General features: G+C 41.5%; 1 protein-coding gene across 1 annotated transcript in view; it reads right to left on the bottom strand.

Moving 5' to 3' along the window:
- Positions 1–6,078: 6,078 nt before the first annotated feature.
- The window catches only part of arl10 (ADP-ribosylation factor-like 10), a gene marked incomplete at its 3' end in the record, with an annotated part of 19,661 nt that continues 1,285 nt past the window's right edge, over positions 6,079–24,454 (bottom strand). The window contains exons 2-4 of the mRNA XM_079247694.1: positions 18,895–19,078; positions 10,780–10,955; positions 6,079–6,252 (exon numbers count right to left, since the gene is read on the bottom strand). Coding sequence (XP_079103820.1) covers positions 6,079–6,252; positions 10,780–10,955; positions 18,895–19,078 — 534 coding nt within the window. The remainder of the gene's footprint in view (positions 6,253–10,779; positions 10,956–18,894; positions 19,079–24,454) is intronic.

Raw genomic sequence — 24,454 nt, 5'->3', positions numbered from 1 at the left:
TAGAAGAAGAAAAGGAATAAACCAACTAAGTTTTTATGCTTCTCCACCTTCTTTGTGCGCTTTTTATTTGGTGCTTTCTGTGTCCAAATGTGCACCCTATTCACTACAAAGTGCGCTATATAATGCTCATGCCATTTTCTAGGGGTGTCCGGATGTCCAGAGAGAAAAATCTGGAAAAGTAGTGAGCATCGATGGTCACTAGACGGGTCAATATAGACCACAATGCAATGTGGGCAGGATTTTGAAGTGACACGAACGTCAAAGCAGGTTCATAAAAGTGATAGATCTTTCATTTTATATATTTATATGTTGAATAAATATGCAACAAAGAACATAAAGAAATTTTCACGAGTTTGGATTGGATTGTGAACGACGCGTAGTGGTTGCTGTGGTGACAGTCGATAGTCACGTGATCTGTGACGAGGAGAAAATCGCCAGCTTTGTGTCTGAATCACCAACAATTCAGTATGTAGAGTAGCCCTGTGTAGTAAATGGGGGGGTTAGGGAATGTGGTGGACATTCGGACACAGCCAATGGGGCGGGGCTGGATAATGGGGAGAGTTGGACGCCAAATGGGCGTGGTTAGATTGCAAATGGGCGTGGTTAGACGGGCAACGGGTGTTAGGGGTAAGGGTTAGCAAGGGCCACCAATCAAAGTGTTGAGGGGGCGGGGTTAGACACCCAGCCCCGCCTCATTCTCCAGTCTGCAGCCAGGACCCTCTTGACACAGCCGTGTTCTTTCTTTTCTTCTCTGGTTTGTTCTGCTGTACAACTCAGCACTGCCCCCTGCTGTTTCTGGTGGTACTGACAGATAGCTAAGCACCTTGAAAACCACCCAAATTACGCGGCTAACAGACGCAGGAGTTGGACGAAATTGTACAACCGTCTTCTGCGTCGAGCATAAATGGGCTTAAAGCCCCGTTTCCACCAAAACAGGACAAAATGAAGACACTTTGGACGTTTTTGTTGGACATTATCTAATACATGACTAATAGAACAAAGTGCTCTCAGCAATGATTCTTTTTCAGTGGAAAATGTGACCAAAATTTAATCTGACTTTTTTCCAGGAATCCAGAAGTTTAGTCTGATTCCTGTGGAACTGAGTAAATGAGCTGATTTTCCTCTGCAGACACTCTGTGGACTGTTCATTCAACGTAGAAAATGAACTTCTGTGTTTCACTGACATCTTTATATCTGATATCTTCTTATTGATGCACAAATGTACTTTAGTACCACCGTGACGTGGTTTAACCACCACAGCCTGAGTATTGTTGCTGAACACGTCCATCCCTTTATGGCCACAGATTCCTCGGTTTATCCGTGAAGTGGATTCTTAGAAGTGGATTTGTTCTGCTTTTATTTTCCATCCAGTTTCAGGGTTTTGCCTGCGTCATGATGAGCTTTACACGAAGCGTGTTGCTCTCCCCTGACTTAATGAGGGTGTTTTGGCTCAATGAGGCAGCTGCTGAATGTAAAATAGTCTGACATTTTCAGATGTTTAACCTTGACCTTCTTCTCCCAGGATAAGCTGTCCATCCAGCCAATAGAGAGACTCCACTGTGAATCTTAGCAATGTTTGTCCAAACACGGCAATGCAAATACGCCCAAGTCCTTTCGATTCTTTTTAATCCCATAACATTTTAAAACTCTTTGTGAGTTTGCTGTGCAGCTCTCTAGACCAGCGGTGTCAAACTCTAATACACAGAGGGCCAAAATTAAAAAGAGGAGCAAAGTGAAGGGCCAAACTCATTTCTTATTCAGTGTGACGGCTGTTATTCGTGTTTTCCTTGTCTTTGAGATACAGTACTGTATGAAACATTGTCATATATCAAATAATAGTTGGGCGTATTTCTACTTAAACACCTGAACCTGGAGCTGATTTAAAAAAAAAAACAAAAACTGAAATAAATATCAGGCCTCTATATCTGGAACTTTATATTCATCTTAATTGTAACCTAAATCTTTTCATCACAGGCCATCAAGGCCAGCAGCTAAAAGAAATAATTATCTCTTAACTTTGGACAGACCATGCCTTCAGTAAATAACATATTTATCCAGTTTGATTCTATTTACTCTGATGATTTACAAGGCTCCATTCCAGATACTTGGCGTCGCTTTTTACATGCAAGTCATCAGTTTGTGGAGTCAGGATCTGAGCTGAGGAAATCCTCAGGACTGAATGAAGGTGTGTTCTGTTCATCTACATTAATGAAAACAGTTGCTCACAGATATGTGCTGCTGAACATAGAGAGCATTAGCGCAGCTTGGGCATGGAGTCGGGAAGGTAAGGTGGAAACTGTGCAGCACCGACAGAATCATACTTTGACTTGAGCGTGTCTTTACACTGCAGCTCAATAAGCTCCATTTTGAGGTTGGTTGGTGCGCTTTTCACATCAACCACAAACTGGTCGCTAAAAAGTTCAAATCTACATTTTTTGGCTTCAAAGTCACCAAGATAGCATTGTGGGATTTGTAGTGTTAGGGGTACGTGCGCTGTATAATGGATCGGCGGGCCAGATGTAATACATATTTGAAATCATCACCAAATATAATTTTAGTGCAGCCCAAAATTGGCCCGCGGGCCTGAGTTTGACATGTATGCTCTAGACAGTCGGCGAATGGCGAGAGCCTCCAGAGATGGCTGCTGTGATGGATGCAGGATGTGGTTCGGCATCGTCTTGCTGAAATCTGAAAGGTCTTCCCTGAAAGAGACATTTTTTCTGGATTAGAGCAGAAGTTGCTCTAAAACTGTTTTAAATTAGATTTGTCTGAGAAGACGGCGATGTTCACGAATGTCTTCTTCTTTGCATGATGGAGCTTTAAGCATCGTTTCAGGGTGAACTGTGTTCACAGACGGGGACTTCTGGAGGTCTTCCTGAGTTCATGCCGTGATTTTAGTAGAGAATCATGTCTGCTTTTAACCCTTGCATGCATAGTGGCCCTGTACTGGACACCTATTTACAAGCTTTTTTCTTGCATATTCATGAATGAGGATGGTATTTTTGTAATTAAACCACTTCAGTGGATGTTGGTGAGTCATCCTATACATTTCCACTCATTGGAGAATAAATAAATATATGATATAAATGAACATAATGGAATTATGCATCTTTGACTTTGCAATAAATAGGAAAAAAAATGTTACAGCTATATTTTATAAAAGATTTAAATGACATAATTATATTATTTTACAAATCTTTTATAAAATACATTAAATCAGAAATCATGATAAATTCTAAATACCACCAATAAACAAAAAAAGTATAGTTAAAGATAGAGGTAAAATGTATTTTAAAAAGATGTTGCATTGTTTTTAATTTATTAAAGCAGGAAAGGGTTAACGCTGTATTAACGTATCTAGTGTTTACTTTTGGCCTTGTCCCAGTGTACAGAGATTCCTTCAGATCTTAATCGTCACATTTTTACATGAAGCAACAACAGACTGAGGTAAAAAGATCAATGGACTTGAATGAAAAGGTTGTGCTGTCATTCTGATGATGTGGAGGTCAGTGTCATGTAACAGTACTGCCTTTGCTTTAACTGGAGCTTCTACCTGAATCCACAACATAAAAATGTCACAAAGATCAAATTTTATTTCATCAGCTTAAATTTAATACAAAAATGTGAAGGTGTGCTTTATGCACATTTAACAGGAGACATAAAGCCAAAGCAGTGACTGGAAACAACACAACAGTAAAAACTGCTTTTTTTTTCTCTTCAGCACAACAAAAAAAAAGGAATCATGAACATTTACAGCAGAGTGAAGCAACAGTTATTTAATCAGTGAAAGGAGCTTTACAGTCACATATAAAGAGGCTTTAAGCCGAGGGAAATCCATCCAGCACTGACATCGATGTCCTCGATGTTCAGGTTGATGCTGAATAGACTATGGAAACGTTAAAACTGTACACACAAACAGTCTACATAACAAACATCAAACTTATTTTTACTCTGTATATTACACGTTTACTTTTTTCCATTTAAGACGCACTTCATCTGAAAGTACGCTGAATATTTTAACCCGGAAACAACGAAGTGCCGACAGGGTTAATGCTACACGCTAAAGACAAATACGGACCATTTAGTCCATCTTCTTTGTCATTTATGTGACTAATTTTGTTATAGAAAAGCAGTTTTTTCAGATGTGTACCCTGACGGAGCAAACAGAGCAGTACCACCGGAGACCAGGGGGGGCAGCATTGTTGTGCAGTTAGCTTATATGCTACCAGCGAAGAACAAAGAAGCAGCCATGATGGATTTAAATAGTTGATGATGTTTGTTATTGTCTGAAATGGAAATTGGAAGCAAGCGGCGGATAGAAAATAAAAAAAAAAACCCCAGAAACTGCAGTTCCCACATCATCCACTAGGGCTCCAAAACAGAGTGAATCCCCATAGACTCCCATGTTAAAAAGACCAACTTCACAGCAGAAATAAACATGTTTACCGCCTGGTTCAAAAATCCATTTTAGGTTTAATAGATCAGGTTTACCTTCATGACAACTGTGGGTGGAGTGAATTTTTTTTCTACTTTGCCCAATTAAAAGTAATTTAATATTGAAGTCCGGCATATTTAGGGGCATGTCCTTTTGATTGACAGGTACCCGATCTCCTGCTTCAAGTAAAAAGAGCGCAGAACAACTGCGGTTTTTAGCCGGTTAACAACGTGACTTAGCTTTAGCCCGCTTACCTCCGTTAGCTGGTTAGCTCCTGTTATCTCCGGGTTAGCTCGGTTAGCTCTTAGCTACAGAAAGCTCGGAGTTCGCTCGATGTAAATCATCCACCATGACGCTCACAGCCCCCCTCTCAGCTCCACTTCTTTGCCCATATTTGTATTTTCCAGACGCGCATGCCCCTGCTAAGATGGTGGACGGTAGGAACCGCCCACCGAGCTTCAATTCAGCTCTTCAGAAACCTACGGTTGACGTCATAGAGGCTCCGCCCATCTTTTATACACAGTCTATGGGTGGAACGGAGAAAAGTCAGACCTCTTCACTGCCCCCTGGTGGATGTGTCGGCTAAACCACGCTAACGTCAGAAAGTATCGATGCAGTGAGGTCTGAGACGGAAGTGGGAATTACATACAGAACACTGTAAAGTTGCTGCAAGCAGAGCTGAAGCACAGCAGAGAGGGACCTGCAAAATGGGTTTTTTTTTAACATTTTTAAACATTTACAAATGATACGTTCTGGAAAATTCTTACGTTTGTGTTTGTTCTGCTGCTCTAGTTGTTGAACACTGATTGAGGTAGCTTCAGAATTATTCGCAATGTCATGTTGTTTATTCGCATCGGTCCTGATGTGTAAAAGTCTTCATACAGTAGAATAGATGCCACATCAATACAGTAATCACACGGTGCCTGTCGGACGTGGAAGTACGAGTCTGGAGCTACATCAGATATGTAGACTGTTACGCTTTAGCTGCTGCTTCTGAGGCTTTTACAGTTCTGCTCGAATGTCACTGTTTCCATGTTTATTGTTTTCCGCTGAATGTGTTTATTTTATCCCACTCCAAACATTGTTTTTCTCCTGGATGAAGCTCGAAGTGCTGACAGCCACATCTAAAAAAAGCAGAAAACTGCTCTTCAAAACGTCACGGCGCTTCCTTTTAAACTCCCACCAAATATTCCCGCAGATCCTAGAAAACCCTGTAAAAGTCAGCGAATATCCTCCTAAAGCCCCGGAAATTAATTCACATAGCAGGTGCTCCAAACTGGGAACCCGAGCTCTTTGGATCTAATCACACGTAAAAAAAAACAGAAAAAAGTTTCATACAAGAGGGAATAAACATGGCTCTGCTCGGTATTTACAGTCTAAACTATATGCTTTCTGGAAGAGGTCGACATTTAGACACAGCAGGAGATGAACTCTGCTGCTTCGAGTCAAACCTCCGTCCTGCTGTCCCCCGTCTGTCCTCCTACAGCATGTAAGACAAGAAGATTCTGCTCCATCCTGGCGTCTCTGCAGCCTCCTCTGCATCAGACGCTGCAGGCTTCACATGCAGCCTCGGTGTCAAGGAGAAGAGAGAAAGAAGGATGATGTCCGCGTCCTCCAGCTCTGCTCTGTGGGAGGACAACAGATCAGACGAGCTGGAGCAGAAGCTCCTGGACTGTGTCCAAACCCTGGCAGGACTTCCTCAGAGCTCCTTCAGAGTCCAGCTGAGCAGCCAAGAGGAACAGCTTCCGATTATCTGGCACGCTGTCCAGAGACAAGGCGCCATGCAGCTCGGAAACACTGACAGCATTCGGCTTATCCTGAAAAGGACAAAAGACAGACAGAAAACATCTTTTAACACATAAAGTGGAAAAAGACCTTTTGTACATCGATTGTCTGCTCATTAAACATGAGACATGTATGTCGAAAGGGGGTAAAGAGAGGAGATGCCGAGGCAGGAAGGTCAGACATCAGATGCTGGGCGGACGTCCAGGAGAAACATCTCTCTCCTGTTTTGGATGGTCTGCATCCTGATCATAGACCGGACATTAAAGATGGATGGAGCCTCCAGCGGTTAAAAGTGAAGCCTGCAAGGAAGTGCATAAAACTGCAGTTCCCCCTTCATCCACTAGGGGCTGCAAAACAGAGCAAATCCCCATAGACTCCCATGTTAAAAAGACCAACTTAACAGCAGAAATAAACATGTTTACAGCAGAAATAAACGTGTTTGCTGCAGAAATAAACGTGTTTGCTGCAGAAATAAACATGTTTGCTGCAGAAATAAACACGTTTACAGCAGAAATAAACATGTTTACAGCCTGGTTCAAAATTCCATTTTAGGTTTAATAGGTCAGGTTTACCTTCATGACAACTGTGGGGGGAGTGAATTTTTTTCTAACTCTCCCGTTTAAAAGTAATTTAATCTCAAAGTTCGGCACATTTAGGGGCGTGTCCTTTTGATTGACAGGTACCCGATCTCCCGCTTCAAGTCAGAAGAACGTAGAACAACCGCGGTTTTTAGCCGGTTAACAACGTGACTTAGCTTTAGCTCGCTTACCTCCGTTAGCTGGTTAACTCTTGTTATCTCCTGGTTAGCTCTTATCTACAGGCAGCTCGGTGTTCGCTCGATGTCAATCATCCACCATGACGCTCACAGCCCCCCTCTCAGCTCCACCTCTTTGCCCATATTTGTATTTTCCGGCCGAGACGACACGCATGCCCCTGCCAAGATGGTGATGGTAGGAACCGCCCACAGAGCTTCAATTCAGCTCTTCAGAAACCTTCGGGTGACGTCACGGAGGCTCCGCCCATCTTTTATATACAGTCTATGGTCCTGATATGGCTGATCCTAAACAGCGAGAAGTCCTGGAAGTTACAGTCTGACAGAGTTCTGATAGGATTTCCAGTCACTTAACACCAGGTTTTACAATTAAATTCTATTCAGCTTTATATGTATAGCTTCACTTCACAACAATGTTGTCACAGGACACTTTACATACACATCATTTCAAGCCAATTCATACATATCCTATAATAGAAACCAACTGATTGCATCGAGTCATGACTTGGATCCAATCCTCCATCCTGAGCTGCATGAGGCGACAGTGGGAAGGAAAAAACTGCCTTTTAACAGGAAGAAAACCCCCATCAGAACCCGGCTCAGTGAGGTTAGGGTGGAGAGGACAACAGTGTCTAACCTTTAAAACTCTAAACTACATTATGCTAATTTACACATGCATGTAGAAGATGAACCCTTTTACAGTCAACCTGCAGACATGATGTTTCAGCCTCAGCTTTCAGATCCTGAGGATAAAATTATGTAAAATGAATGTATGAACAGATAAATCAGCATAAAGAACAGCCAGAAGTTTGTAGAAATAACACACAGATCAGCAGCGACCAAGTCTTTTCTCATCTGCACACACTCACACACTGTTTACATGTTTACACTTTTCAACAGCGTACTCTGACAGTTTTTGCTGAATGTGACATGTTTATGTTAACACACACTGCTGCATCACATCACCAGGAAGTCATCCATATCAAAAGGAAAAAGTCCGCCGAGTACAGATCCCTGTGGGATGCCTCTGAACTTCTCCACAGTGCATCTAACTTGAAACCTGTTAGCACTGAAACACACACACAACACACACTACTTCCATGTTTCCACACGTCTTCCTGCTACTATCTACCTGCTCTCCTCACTGCAGCACCTCCACCTCAGCTGCATCCCAAACGTCTTCTTGGCTTTATTCCAGCCATAGAGGATCATTATTTTCCTGCTTTTCTCATCACTTGTTGATCTTTGGCTGCTCCTGATTGGACGTTACCGTCAGTTTAAGCTCTCTGATTGGTGGAAAGTCTGACAGGAGAGGGCTTCAGGTTAAATAGAGGTCTTTTAGCTGCATAGTAGTGATATTCAACTTTTTCGGAGGAAAATGTAATAAATGTTGTTATTGTGGTTCAGTCTCTCTGAATAAACATCGTAAACCACCTGGACTCGATAGAAATGCTGGAAAACATCTGTAGATCATCTAAAGGGCGAATTATTCATCACAATTCGTCCCACATGTAAAACACTACCGTTGTTGAACAATTTTGCAGATTTAAGGGTTAAATATGTCTGTTGACAGATACCCGATATCCTGCTGCAAGAAGGCAGCGGGATAATTAATCTCAAAATTTGGCGTATTTAGGGGCGTGTCCTTTTGATTGACAGGTACCCAATCTCCTGCTTCAAGTAAAAGAGCGTAAACAACCGCAATTTTTGGCCAGTTAACAACGTGACTTAGCTTTAGCCCGTTGACCTCCGTTAGCTGGTTAGCTCCTGTTAGCTCTGGGTTAGCTCGGTAGCTCTTAGCACCAGACAGTTCAGCGTTTGATGGATTTCAATCACTCCCCTCTCAGCTCCACCTCTTTGCCCATTTCTGTATTTTCCCGCGTTGACGACACGCATAACGCTGCAAAGATGGCGACGGTGGAAACCGCCCAAATAGCTTCAATATTGCTCTTCACCGACCTTTCAGGTGACGTCACCGAAGCTCCGCCCACCTTTCATATACAGCCTATAGCAGGGGTGTCCATAGTCGGGCTGCTGTCCTTCAGGTTTTTGATGTATCTCTGCTCCAACACTCCTGGTTTCCATTAAATGGATCCAACAGGCTATGACGTTCTGCAGAGTCAGGTGTGTTGGAGCAGGGATACATGGAAAACCTGCAGGATTGTGGCCCTCGAGGACCGGAGCTGGGCATGCCTGGTCTATGGTCTTAACATATACATGTCTATGTCCCTTTAAACTCATCATCTGTTACTATTACAGCCGTTTTTCTTCAGTAAAAACCTTTTTAGTTGGAAAAAGTAAATTTAATACCAAGCAGGCGCTGACTTCCCTTCTTCTTCATCTTCTTGTCTTTATCTTTAAATATGGTGGAAATTGCAACAGACATAAACTTTGACAACGGAACGGCGTATCATTTATCGGAGGTCTTAACAAAGAGAAACAAGACGACGCCTTTTATCAACAAAACCCCGGAAATCCCGCGATCAAAGGGACGGTGTCCTTTATGGGCCATGCTCGGGGCTCCTGACTTACTGTGAACATACTTTAGGGTCCACTACAATGTATGCATTTATTAGTAGTAATTTTGCTTTTTCTAATTGTTATCTTTTAAAACTTGATCTCCTGTGTGGTAACAGAATTATTTCATTGCGTGACGACAGATGTCGTAAAAAGCAGCGGCTTAATTTACAACTGATGATGTAAACATGACAAAAACAAACAAACAAAGAGTTTTCTTTTTAAGCTGTCTTACCTCTTAAATCTCTATTCTGGTGAACTCACTACAGGCTTTTAAACATACTGATCTTGTCTGCAGCTCAGAAAAACCAAAAGCCACGGTGAAATATTCCATATTTTGAACTATTTCTTCAAAGCTTTCCAGGACAACCTGACATGAAAAAAAATCTGTTTAGCTTTCATCTCAACATGTTTGAGAAGGCTGGAGTACATATTCCGTTTGATCCGTCCAAGCTACCTTATTAATGTTCCAGATGAAAGCAGCAGCGTGTTGACGTCGCACCGGTTCGGCCAGACTCTCTGAAGACGCTCCGGACCCGGCCGGCTCCACTGCATCATGAAGCATTTGTGCAGTTTAATGTGAAATTAAATTATTCTTTAATGCTCATTTTACAAATCACCCAAAGCAGCGAGGGGAAAAGCTGCGACATTAGACGTGACAAATATTCCTTCCTGGCTCTGAGGGTCATGAATTATTCCAGCAGGATGGTGGAGTGTGGAAAAATGAGCCAAAGAGGAAGTTTGGGGACGTTTCCTTCCAGGATGAATGAAGAAGGAACGACGTGCATGGTGCACCCTGGACAAAATAGAGCATTTTTCTGTTGAACAGTGGGACAAAATACCTGTCAACAGGTGCAGAAGTCTGACTGAGAGGAACAGAAAACAGAAACATTAAAGGATTGTTCAACTAAATATTAGTTTATGACTGATGGAATATGTAATAAATGATCTTATTAGTTTGCTTTTTTTTTTTAAATATTTCTATTGAACAGAATTAGAAAATAATGTCATGATTTTCATAAAACTTTTATTATTACTTTAGTCAATTTCAGCGTATTTTACAGGCAGCTGTTTTTTTCCTTCTTTAATGAATAAATATGAATAAATATGAGTACAACTGTATATACATATATATACATATATATTTAAAGTTCCTCTTTAACTGATGGGTTATGTTTCGTTTGCAGGCTGAAGTGACGTTTAAACAACAGGAACGGTTGCAAATAGCCGAAGTGATTCTGTATTTTCAGCAACAGGAAGCTTTCTGTACCTGCTTGTTACCCAGGACGACCACGGGCAGCTGCGGCTCCACCTTCAGGAGGCGGTGCAGCTCAGCCTTCGCCAGCGGGAGGCGGCTCCTGTCGGAGGAGTCCACCACATACACCAGGACGTGAGTCCGTTTCAGGTAGTCCAGCCAGTAGCGCCGCAGATCCTCACCACCACCGACTGTAAAACACACAAGTTAGAAACACAGACATGTTTTCTGACCTTAAAACCGACAGAAAAAAGATTTTTTAGTTTTAATTCCAAGCAAGTAAAACAGCAAAAACATGTTTCGATAACTTAGATTAATGAAATCAAGCAACTCTTAATGCTTAGCAGACCCCGGCAGGTGTCCTCAGGGGGGGTTGTCTGTTAGTAAAAGACACTTTAATAAGAAAAACGTGAGATTTTATTCGTTGTTAGCCTCAAAAAGACCAGTTTTCTCTGCAACAGAAAGGACCGCACACCTCTGACTGGCCTGAGAAACGTCTGTCGGTCCGATCAATACTCAGACAGGTTGATTAGCTCTGAAAAGGCCACGGATTCATTTCATATCCCTGCTGTACCAAATGAGATCTGGTTCTCACCGAGGGATGAAACAAGCCAAGATGACACATCTGCATCAATCACATCCGCATCTCCCTCCTGGTTAAACTGATTTATCTCTCTGCACGATACATCAGCAAAGCAGCTCCTCTTTCCTCATCAGACGTCATCAAATCTGTTGTTTTTCCTGCTCGGCGTTCAGCGTAAACACATCAGTGTTTGTCTCCACTCGCAGGCATCATTCAAGCTGTTTCTGGGGAGCTGCTGGAGTGAGAACATCTCTCAAGCGAGCAGCATTTCTGAGCATGTTTACAGAAACTCATGGTTTAAACATGAAGGGACATGCTGGCTGGATTGATTGCAATGTAAAATTCCTTCATGGGGTCAAACTGAACCCGAAGGAGTCTGTTATCAAAGCGTTCAGCGGGACGTTCAGCGTGTTGAAAATGCAGGTTCCTGCTTCAGTGGAGGGAGTTTCATAAACGTCCAGCAACCTGCAGCAGGTATGACCACCTCAGCAAGAATTCATCAGGGATGGTTGCTAGGCAACAGAGCAGCGGTGAATACCTGCTCACCTGAGGGGACACGGAGCCAGCTGCTGGCAGCTCGGCGGGACGCTCTCCAGGCCACGTTGTGACAAACGTGCACGCGTAGCAGAAACGGAGTTATGTGGACGTGAAGGGTGTGGGCGCGAGGATAAAAGTCCCTGCAGCAGGTCTGCAAACCTGAGACTCAAACGGAGAGCCTTAACAACCCATTTCCTCTCTTCCTGTGCTGAACGACTTTTCTTTTCTTTAATCTGTTATTTTTTGTAGGTTAAACATGGAAAGATCAGGATCTCCCAGCTGCTTGTTGCTCTGACTTCATGCCAGATATTGCAGACAAAGTTCAACTAAACTGAACTTTGACACATTCCAGTGCTGTGTTCAAGGCTGCCTACGCTTCCGCTTGTGACCTTGTGTAACGTCGCTACAAGCTGCGTGTTTTTCAGCTCTGCCCTGTTATCTGACTGCAGGAGTTTCATTATCTAAGATGTTCACTGTGATCTAGGATGAGATTCATGTCTATTTTGTCTGGAAAGCCTGAACTCTATACTATGCAGTGTGCAGTGCTACAAACACTACTACTACAGTACTATGAAGCTAGCCAAAGTTGTTATTTGTACCTGTAAACACCACAGAAACAAAATCTTTCATCATAAAGTTACTCTGGATAGTATTATCTCACCTTTAGTACCAGACCAGGATTTGTTCTTTTACTCACAAAAAAATCAAGACTGCCTTTTGGGTCTTGGAGAACTTCTCTAATATGAGGAAAATCTGGTCTCACAGAGAAGTAGAAATAATTCTATTTGAGACAATGCTAATAAACGTACATTTCTATGCAGATGACACTTAACTATACTTGCATGTGAAGTCAGATGTGACCAGTTAACTTTCAATCATGTCTTACAGACATAAAGGCCTGGATGGCGTTGTACTGCTTGTTAATTTAGATAAAAATAAAACCATCTTGTCTCTGAGTGATGCAGAAAAACTAATCCATACATTTGTTACTTTTATTAGTCATGAAATTCCACAGGGTTCTTTTATCAATAATTTATACATGTTTTTTATAGATCGTATGTTTACTTCCATTAGCTGAAAAAAACATACGTTTCTATGCAGATGACACTTAATTACACTTATGGATGATGTTATATGAAACCATTTTGCTAATTTAGCAACAACTGTGTCTTAAAGACATAAACACCCGGATAATTTTTTTTCCTTTGAATTTTGGCAAAAAGTATGTTTTTTTTCCTAAAAACCTCAGAAACAGACTATCTAACCTCTACTTATTCCAGATAGTACTGCTTTGATCTGCAGGAACTTGATTCTTGACCAGATTATAGCCATGTCCACACATAGCAGGTTATCTGACAAAACAAAGACATTTTTCTCTGATTTGGCCTGTTGTCCACAGCAAAACGCAGATTTATGCTCTTAAAAACGATGGTTTTATAAAACTCTAACCAAAGAGAAGATGTGTGAATATTCTATTTGCACGTCTGCATGATGACACATATAAACGGGGCTTTTAGGTTTTTAAAGGTCACCGTCTGCAACAGAAAATACCACGACGTCACATGGCGACCTCTGTTTATGTAACCGAGGGTCCAGTTCATGCGCTTTCACTTCTATAATTTATAAAACAAGAACAGGAAGAAGTTCTGCGGAACTGGCACAGCCGTCGTCTTTTATTATTAGTCAGAACTATGGCTGTGACGATATGCTTTTGTCCCGATTCAATTCGATTCGATTTTCTTTGGGTGCCGATTCGATTTTAATTGCAATTCTCACAATTCTTCGATATCGCTGAGTTTTGTCGATTAAAAACAAAAAAATGTATAAAAAATTTTTTTGGTCATCATTTTTCTTGATTTCAATGAGAAAAAAACAACCCAGTAGCCAGACCGTCATTCTGCTGCTATAATGCCAAAGAAGAGAAGTAAAAAGATCAATACAAATAATAAAAATGACAAATAATTTATAATGGATTCATATGATTTATTTAGAAAAAAAGTAGTTTTTTTTTAACAAAAAAAAAATTTGATTTTAAAATTGTGAAGCATAAAATCCCGATTTTTGATTTTCCATACGATTCTCCCACCCCTAGTCCGAACCGTCAAACTTTCACCAACAACACAGCACAGACTTCCTGTCTGGCCTTTTCAAAATAAAACCGTACGCACAGCGCTTACTGAACACATGAACTCTTTTACATGTACACCAGCATGGACGTCGTAGAAACTGTGATGGCGTTATCTGTAGTCCAGACGCTTTGTGTTTGTTTTCACATTGCCGTCAGCACCTCCACGTAGACGACCAACGGCAAATGACGACATTAGGGACAGTTATTTTCCGCCACCGAACCAGATCACGTCATGTTCGGTGTTTTGTGGAAGTGGCGTCGTGAGAGGGAAGGTTGTATTGATTGGATGGGATTAGGGGCGCTACCGCTGCCTAAAGGTTTGATGTGCTGATGAAAGTGCTGAACAACACGCTGATGCAGATATGTTTGGATGGATTTGTTTTTGAAAAACAAGGTCACGTGGACTCTTTTTTTTTTTTTTTTTTTACGGGCTGGAGGGGGGAGCATATTCGGTTTAACAAAAACCCGGCTAATTCGGCTAAGTCGCACATGACACAAGTCTTGAAATATCTGTCATGATCGCTGCTCTCTGGGAGCATCTTCTTCCTCATCAAGCGCATCTGCTCCACCTGAGCTACCTGATTGCACGCCATCCTCTCCTGCTCTCGGCTCTACCTAATCCCGCTCCTGTTTCTGTTTCCCTGCCAGATGCTCAGCAGAGATTCTCTTGCTGATATCCCGGCTTCAGTCTCGTCGCCAGATTCTTGTGTTGCTCCTTAGATTTATCTTGCCTTGTCGGATCCTTCCCTGTGTTTTTCCTGGACTTGGACCCCTGCTCCAAATGACCACAGATTCTTGCCTTCTCCACCGGATAAGTCGCCGAACTCTGCCTGTCTAATAACCACGTCTCTGGATTCTAACGGCTTTTCAGGAGCCAATCAACACCACCTGCCGGACCGGACCTCATCTTACCCCTGAACTTAACCCTAAATCTTAATTCATTAAGACCTTCATCGCTTTGTGTGTGGGGCTGAATTTCCAGATCCTCAAGGATCCCCATTACACTATCAGCAGCGTCTGACTCAGTATGGTTCTTGTGATCCTACAATCTGTTGGCCGGAACTAGGACTGGGCGATACGACCAAAATATCCTGATACAGCTAATTTTATATCCCCGTAACGATATAAAACTGTGTAATGTTGTGTCAGTCATCAGTTATGTATCAGATGTTGCTAGGCAACAGCAGCAGGGATCTCCTTCCATCTGGGGGAACTATGGCCGTATGACGTTCCACAGGTAAAATACCTGCTGCAGCGTTTGGTCTGGAGTTTATTCTGAGCTTTCGCCTCCACTTGACGCTGCTTTTGCTGCTTTTACTTCTTTTACTTTTTGACTCTATTCTTTATTCTGTATTCTTTATCCTGATTCCTGCGCAGGTGATAAAATGAGTTAGTTGTGTCGGAGTCCGCTGTTGGGACTGTGAGCTAGTCTGTTGTCGGTTCCACGTCGGTCTTTTTATATCCAAACCGCATCCAGACAGAAATTTCCCTCTTTTAGGAACAAGCTCATCAGTTTGGGTTGGCTGCTCATCTTTTAATGAATTATCCTCTGAAACACGTCGGCTACCGTCTTCCAACATGTTTGTTTATATATTGCAGCATGCCGTAAAGCGTGTCTTGATGTAAAATACTGCAGCTTATCGTGGCGTAACCAATAGAGCCTCATATTAAACAATAAACATTTCCTATCGCCCAAACGATCTATATCGTCATATCGCCCAGCCCTAGTCTGAACCAAGGTCAAGTGTTGGATCTCCTCTCCTCGCCATTGGGGTTCCCCAAGGCTCAGTGCTGGGGTCCCTCTCTTTAACCATACGATAGTTACACTTGCTCATATTGACACTACCTGGTAAAAGTGGAGCAGGTAAAAGGACTCTTCATTGCTCATCTGTATAAAAAGGGTTAGGCGATGAGTTTGTTTGCTTTTTGTTAACAGAAACATAAAGTGTAGATTAAAATCTGATTGTTAATAAATAAATCATGACTAAAACACTTCCAAACCGCTTTTCCGTGTGCATCAGACACACTTGGCTCTGAATCTTTGTTCCTAAAACTAAATAAAAAGCAGACATCCGCATATTGTGCAAACTCTACTTCCTCTCAGCTGTTCAAACCCCAAACTGGCTTTTAACCTTCCTCTTTGGGAAACATTTTATAATAGTTGGGTTGTAGCTGAATTCCCTCAGTGGACCTCACAAAGAGAGCACCTGTCAGCCGGGATCAACGCCCACAGCACAGCACTCTGACATTTACCGCTCAGCCACTGAAACACTGAGTGGGTGTGATGCTCTCAAGGAGATGAGAAACAGATTAGTCCTTCAGATCATGAATAAATCAGCTGCTAAGAATGACTCCGACTCCCTCCATGGGAACTCCGACTGCAGTCGGGAGTTTGACACTCGCTGGCTAAATGGAGACCAAATTTACGATGGTATTTTTAATCTAGCACTATGGCTTTAGGTTGAGCACTAATTTGCAGGATTTATGAGTCTAACTGGATCCGTCCTCTTCCTCTCTTTCGATCCATCAAGTGGGATCTCTTTGCTTTCAATCAGAGTTGAATTTTCAAAGGTTTTCTAACAGGTTAAAGGGTTAACTTAATTGGTGAAAAGAGGAACCAATGGTTCCGTCACTCACTGATCGAATTAAAACGATGTAGTGAGAGGCAGAGATTGGTTTGTTATGGACTTTGTGCTGGCAGGTACCGATGCTGCTGACTTTCAGGAAGGTAAAGGAAGAAAAACAACTTCCAAATGGATGAAATCTCTGCTCCCTGCAGATTTTAAATGAAACTTACTGCCTCCAAGCACTGTTACAATCTGCATTTTTTAATATTTTCACAAACTGCAGCTGTTTTTCCGTCATCAAACTCTTGATATTTGCAGGATGGCGTGTTTTTCTTAGGTATTGTTTGTCCTGTACGTCTTGTCAATGGTTCTTAACTGCTGGAAAAGTAATTGTTTGCATTGTTTTGGCTGCTCCAGGTGTTCAAAAAATGAAAATGATCAAGATTTTTCCCTTACTTCTTCTTAAAAAAGGAGAGCAAACATGAGATTTTGCTAAAATACTCATTAATTAATTTTCTTTACTGCTCAGTCCAATGCAGGGGGCTGGATCGCATCCCAGCAGTCATCAGACTATACGCATGCAGAAAACATGCAAACTGCGCAAAACTTAAATATCGCAATAAAAAAACCTGCTAATGGAAACACCTAAACTTTGAAAAACCTCTCAAATATCGATGAGTTTGTTTTTAGGCTCTCGTGGTCGTTTTTCAGATGTGTCCACATAGTTGTAGATCGCTAAAGGATAATGGAGACACTTTTTTTTGGCATTTGGCATGCAGGCCCAAAAGTGTTGTGAGAAGGTTCAACTCCCACCTCCAGCAGAGCCTCAGCCATGTCCCAGATGAGGTGGGGGGCATGGGCATCAACTCTAAGTAGGCTGCATGCTGCTCCTCGACCAGAGCAGGAACCATAAGGTGGTCGGTCTGTATCTTTAGTGGTGGTAACCCCTAAACCAGTTGGTGGTTGCCAGTGGTAACCATAGACTGTATATAAAAGATGGGTGGAGCCTCTGTGACGTTACCCGTAGGTTTCTGAAGAGCTGAATTGAAGCTCGGTGGGCGGTTCCTACCATCACCATCTTGGCAGGGGCATGAATGTCAGAAAATACAAATATGGGCAAAGAGGTGGAGCTGAGAGGGGACTGTGAGCGTCATGGTGGATGATTTACATCGAGCGAACTCCGAGCTTTCTATAGCTAAGAGCTAACCGAGCTAACCTGGAGATAACAGGACTAACCAGCTAACGGAGGTAAGCGGGCTAAAGCTAAGTCACGTTGTTAACCGGCTAAAAACCGCGGTTGTTCTACGTTCTTCTGACTTGAAGCGGGAGATCGGGTACCTGTCAGTCAAAAGGACACGCCCCTAAACATGCCGAACTTTAAGATTAAATTACTTTTAAACAGACGAGTTAGAAAAAAATTCAGTTGTCATGAAGGTAAACCTGACCTATTAAACCGAAAATGGATTTTTGTACCAGGCTGTAAACATGTTTATTTCTGCTGTAAACATGCTTATTTCTGCTGTAAACATGTTTATTTCTGCTGTGAAGTTGGTCTTTTTAACATGGGAGTCTATGGGGATTCGCTCTGTGTTGCAGCCCCTAGTGGATGAAGGGGGAACTGCAGTTTTATGTAGTTCCGCATAGGCTTCACTTTTTACTGCCGGAGGCTCCGTCCATCTTTCATATACGGTCTATGGTGATAATGGATGTTGTCAAGCTAAGGAGTCCCATTGAGCCTTTATGGCCCCCTCAGTCCCACTAACACGTCTCAGCGCTGCCCACTAATGGATGAACTGCTCTAACAACTACGGCAACGTAAAAGTATGAGGATGGCAACTTATGACAACATTTGAAACGGACGTCCACATTTACGTACATATGGGATCAAAGACATCCTCAGGCTTTAAGGAGTGGGGGGGGGGGGGGTTCTACAAGCCTCCCTGCATCAATGCAAAAATATTTTTCATCTTCAGAGGTGGAAGCAAAGAAAAACTAAAAAAAAAAAACTAAAAAAAAAAAGCAGAGAAAAACTAAAACTATATTCTGTAATAAAATCACAGCAGGCAACCAGACCAAAACCCACATGATCAAACCTCAAGCCAGGATAAATCTCTTTAGTCGCCACTTTCTTCTTCCTGCATCCTGAACTTGTTTCTTCCAGTAAAATTATACAGAAATCTGGTTTTCCAGAAACATTCCAGAGGAACAGCCAGATTAAACAAAGAGACGGCTGTCCCTTCCATTCCTCCGTGTCACAAAACAGAATCCGTACAGAGCCTGTGGCGTTTCATGACCGAAAATAAAAGGAGTCTTACTCTCCAGAAAGTCGAGCTGGCAGGCGGGGGCGTTCAGGCTGATGAAGTTGAAGCCACGGGTGGGTCGGCAGCGGCCTCTTCTAGCCGCCGGCCCCCCGGGGGTCAGACCCTGTAGCATGCTGCTCTTCCCAGCCCCGTCCAGACCGAGAACCAGAACCTGACGCTTCCCGCGCTCCTCTTCCTCCTGCAGATTAAACACATTTTATTCAGCGCATTAGGGGGCATTTACCCTTTGCTTAAGAGCAAATATGACTCTTTAGTGTGCAAATATTCAACAGTTTTTAATGCTGTGATGCACTTCAGGCTGTTTAAACCGCAGCTCATCACACAGACCACACAGAGCCAATGATAGACTGGGAAGCGGTCATGTTTACCTCTTTACGTCCTTAAGGATCAGTGCAAGAACCCACAGCGAAGCCACAAGTTCACAACTGTTCAGCGGTCTGCTTGTTCTTAGAAAATTACCACAGTTTCTTTACAGCGCGTCATAGTTGGGCTGAAGCAGGAAAGGCCATAAAATGGCTGTTACGCACAGATACGACATTAACATGGCGCTAAAAGGCCATCGTGATTTCACTTGTAAGCAGGGCTCGATTTTAGCGGCGATTCAGATGATGGAAGTCAAAGGCCCAAAGTCGTAACCTGCGTTTCCATCACAGTTTTCATTAAATAAAGCGATGTTGCTAAAAAGTTTGACAAAGTACAATTGCGATTTGCAGGTATTGAGCACATAAGCCATAATTCTGGTAAAATCTCATCCTGCAAGACTCCACTTCCATCTCTCTTCAGATAGATACACAATGTGTTTTGCGTTTTGGAGCAGCTATTTCAAAACCTACATTTTTAGTATTGATTTTACTTCTATTGTACATTTAGGTTTTAAGAAGGCGAACTTTTCCCAAACAGAGACTGTGTTCCAACCATAGACTGTATTAAAAGATGGGCAGAGCCTCCATCACCCGTAGGTTTCTGAAGAGATGAATTGAAGCTCGGTGGGCGGTTCCTACCATCGCCATCTTGGCAGGGGCATCAAATCAAATCAAATCAAAGATTCTTTATTTATCCCAGAGGGGAAATTCAAGGTTTAAGCCAGCTCATCCAAGTTAGACATACAGATATTTACATTTGACAACTTTACGGAACCAAACTAAGCTCAGGCCCTGCAGCCAGTTTTACCGGCGCTGCCTTATAAATGAGGAAGAGATGACATGAGGACGGACGGGTGGGTGTTGAAAAAAAGAGAAGTATCTTTACACGTCACCTAAAGTGAGAAGGATAAAGACGCAACAAAAAAACAAACCTCTCGCATACGTGTCATCTCGCCCGGAAAATACAAATATGGGCAAAGAGGTGGAGCTGAGAGGGGGGCTGTGAGCGTCATGGTCGATGATTGACATCGAGCGAACTCCGAGTTTTCTGTAGCTAAGAGCTAACCGAGCTAACCCGGAGATAACAGGAGCTAACCAGCTAACGGAGGTAAGCGGGCTAAAGCTAAGTCACGTCGTTAACCGACTAAAGACCGCGGTTGTTCTACGTTCTTCTGACTTGAAGCAGCGGATCGAAAATGGATTTTTGTACCAGGCTGTAAACATGCTTATTTCCGCTGTAAACATGTTTATTCCTGCTGTGAAGTTGGTCTTTTTAACATGGGAGTCTATGGGGATTCACTCTGTTTTGCAGCCCCTAGTGGATGAAGGAGGAACTGCAGTTTTATGCGCTTCAGTATAGGCTTCACTTTTAACCAGACTTCTCTTAATACAACCAATTAGTCCAGAGACACTTTTCATATAAACAAATATAGCTATGATGTTAGCATGCTAACGATTCACATGGTAGCTCAGTAACAGTTAGAGGTGTGTATAACAGCAGTAAATGTCAATTTTAGGGTGTTTGCAGATATCAACCATACAAACATACAATGATATCAAGGAGACCAACAATATAGAAATTACACTTTTGATATCAGCAAGTATAGCTATGCTGTTAGCATGCTAACGGTTCACATGATGGCTCAGTAACAGTTAGTGGCACGTATCAACATTTTGATAGTGATAAACAATTGATGACAAGTCAGTACTACATATTGATTCAATGAGAAATGATTAGATATTTACAATTATTACGTTTGCAGTTATTAAGAATCAATTAAATATTTAAACAGTAGTCAACACTTTTGATATATAGCATAGCTATGATGCTAGCATGCTAACAGTTCACATACCAGTTTAGTTACAGTTAAAGTGAATCATAAGTTTAATAGCAAAGCGATATATTGAGTAGAGAAATACAATTCCCCAGCTGACTATTGTTTATGATATATTAAAATTTTGATTTAATCAGTATCTGAATCCTGCAAACAATATGAAACATTATCACATGCTCGTTTAACATAATCGTAACATAAATTTCTTCATGGTGGTATCAATCAAGTCTATCTAATCGCCTCCATCCATCAATGTTTGATGGTGTTTCTAATCTGGATAATTAATCACTAAATTATTGTCGCTCATGTCTTGTTCCATCCTGCTGAATGTTCATGCGGTGTGGGATTTTTCAGCCTGGATCATCAGCATCACACTGAACACATTACACTCCATAATTAGAGCACTTCATAATGTTCAGGAATATGAATTAGCATATGCAAACCTCCAGAGATTAACCTCACATTTTAACAGACGACATCACAGAGCAGCGAGACGCTGCATCCTCACTGCAGACTCGTCTCTCTCCGAGCCTTCTGCATCCATAGGAGGACAAGCAGCAAACTCGCTGCAAAGGTTGGCGGCGTTTAAGCCTCAACGGTGTTGCCGTGAGACGCCACAATCCCTCTGAGAAGCTGCACATCAGTCTTCTCCCATTTAAAAGTCACACAAGGTTGGTTTTTATTCCTGCCATGTGCTGCAGTTAATTACCAATTCATATCATCCCTTTCAGAGCCAAGACACATCATCTGCCTTATTAAAAGATATCACTTCACTTAGTTGATGGATGATTGAATCTTTAATGACTTTACATTTTTAATCTTTAACACATTACTTTCAGAATTTGATTCTGATAAAAGTTTGCCGCGAATTCCTTGTAAGTGGTCGATAATTAGATCTTTTCTGGTGCAGCTTGTAAGCAAAGCAAATAATCTGATGGATTTTACAGTCCAGAAGCTCGTCTTTGTGCTTGTTTCTGCTCGATGCAGCTCTCTCGGAGATGAAACTCCATCCCTGACAGTGCAGAAGTCTCGCTGCTGCATGTGCAGAGATGAGCTGTTGCACGCTGTCCGAGCATCTTCTGTGATGTCCGTGTTTAGATCATGAGCTGCAGGACGGTTTTCTCCAGTCAGAGGCAGCTGGGATTTCATGCACGTAAACCTCTTTAGATCCAGAACCTGGTTGAAAGAGTCGTTTCAGAACTGAACCTTAAGGATTCATGACACTTCAAGCATCGTTTTAACCTCATTCTGATGTGCCCTGAGTCTCTGCAGACAAACTCGGTGCAGGAAGACACGTTGACTCCTCAGATAAAAGGTTGCATCCTTTTTTTGTATTTCCAGCTGTGTTTACTGGTCGTCACTGCAAACCCAGTGTCATGTTTAGCCTCATGTGACTGGTGGATATTTTATCATACGAGACCTAAAACCAAACTTTATTTTACTCATGAATAATAATGTATGTAAATAAATATATTTGGTGAGATAAGATTCATTGCAACTAATAAAAAAAAAAAGAAAAAAGATTAAAAATTAACTAAATAAATAAAGAAATCTATTAGAAAACAAAAATATATATGAATAAAACATCAAAATTTGACTGAGAAATAAAATTAAGTAACATCCATAAAAATGAAAAACAAATTAAACTTAGAAAATACAATAGTACAAATTAATTAAATAATAAATATCCGATATTAAAATAATGAATCAACACATTTAATTTAATTGGATACTAATTTTGTAAAAAAAAAATAAGATTATGTACAACAAAATAAAATAAAACAGTAAATAAATGCATAAATAGTAAACTGAATTTAAAAAATTAAAACCTAACAATAAAACAAAAGATTAATTAAATTAAATTTATGTTAATTAAACTGACTTTTCCATTTTCCTTATTTTATCTTTTTATTTAATTTCTTTAAGTTTTTTGCACCTTGCAGTAAAACATTTAATGTTTTATTAAAGCCCTTTGCATTGTTTTGCACATGAAATGTGCTTTACAAACAGACTTGGAAACATGACCGTGTGCACGTCCTTTTTAACTTCATGTTCAGTGCACAGACCTCCTCCAGCACCATGAGGAACATAGACACGTGTATCTAAAGGCCGAGCCTCTGTAGGTGGCTGCTACGATGTCTGCAGCTTCACTTCTACAGACCTGAAGAAACAAACAAGGCAGTTTGTCTGATTTACCAGCTGCATGGGTTTCTGGGATTTTCTGTGTGTAAATTAGCACTGAGCAGCGTTTGCATCTGCATGAACTCCCAGAGGTCAGCAGGCATGATTATAATGCTGTCAGGATCAACACATTTCCATTCCCTTTGCAGCAAGCTGCTGGCCATTAGCTGCGTTAGCTTCTGAAGGCAGGCTGAGCCTGATAAGCAGGCTAAATCCATTATAGACGACTGCTGATCCCGTCCAGGAAACAAGATTACAGACATGCAAATAGATTTTATTAAGAGATTCAAGCTGCAGCTGCTATGAAGACTCATTCATTAAGACAGATGATCAGCAGGCTGCCTTTTCTGTGCAAGCTGTTTTTCTATCATCACTGAGAAGATTTCCATCTTTTCTTTTCAGCTGTGGTTTGAGCTCAAGTAATTAAAACAAGTTGTGTGTCATCTTCCTGAAACCTTTCAATATTTATCTCTTTTCAGAAAATAATAAGCTGCTGCCAAGTAAAGATGAGGGAATTTATAAGCTGCATTATGACAGAGATGAGGACGAGGTGGTGTATGGATGCAGTTTGCAACTCAGACAAAATGACGATACTGGATCGTATCAAGTAAGCTGCATGCTAAAGTTGCTAACTTAAACTGCTACATAACAAGAAAGATCCAAACCAGATCGCTTATAGCTACATGCTAATAAATTGTACGCTAAGGTGCTAGCTTAAACTGCTACATTACGTATATGTCCAAACCTGCTAGCTTATAGCTACATGCTAATAAATTGCGCACTTAAGTTGCCATCTTAACCTGCTACTTTACGTATATGTCCAAACATGGAAATGCTAATAAACTGTACGCTAAATTGCAAGCTTAAATTAGTACATTACACGTTTGTCCTAACTGGATAGCTTATAGCTACATGATAATAATTTGCTCGTTTGATTTTCTTGCTTAAACTGCTACTTTATACATATGTCCAAATTGGAAATACTAAATAGTTGTACGCTAAGTTGCTAGCTTAAACTAGTACATTACGTATATGTCCAAACCCACTAGCTTATAGCTACATGCTAATAAACTGTACACTTGAGTTGCTATCTTAACCTGCAACTTTGCGTGTATGTCCAAACTGGAAATGCTCATTAACTGTACGCTAAATTGCAAGCTTAAATTAGTACATTAC

Source organism: Telmatherina bonti (assembly GCF_933228915.1).
Source record: "Telmatherina bonti genome assembly, chromosome: 10".
Classification (NCBI taxonomy): Eukaryota; Metazoa; Chordata; class Actinopteri; order Atheriniformes; family Telmatherinidae; genus Telmatherina; species Telmatherina bonti.
This window is presented reverse-complemented; position numbering and strand designations above follow the sequence as displayed.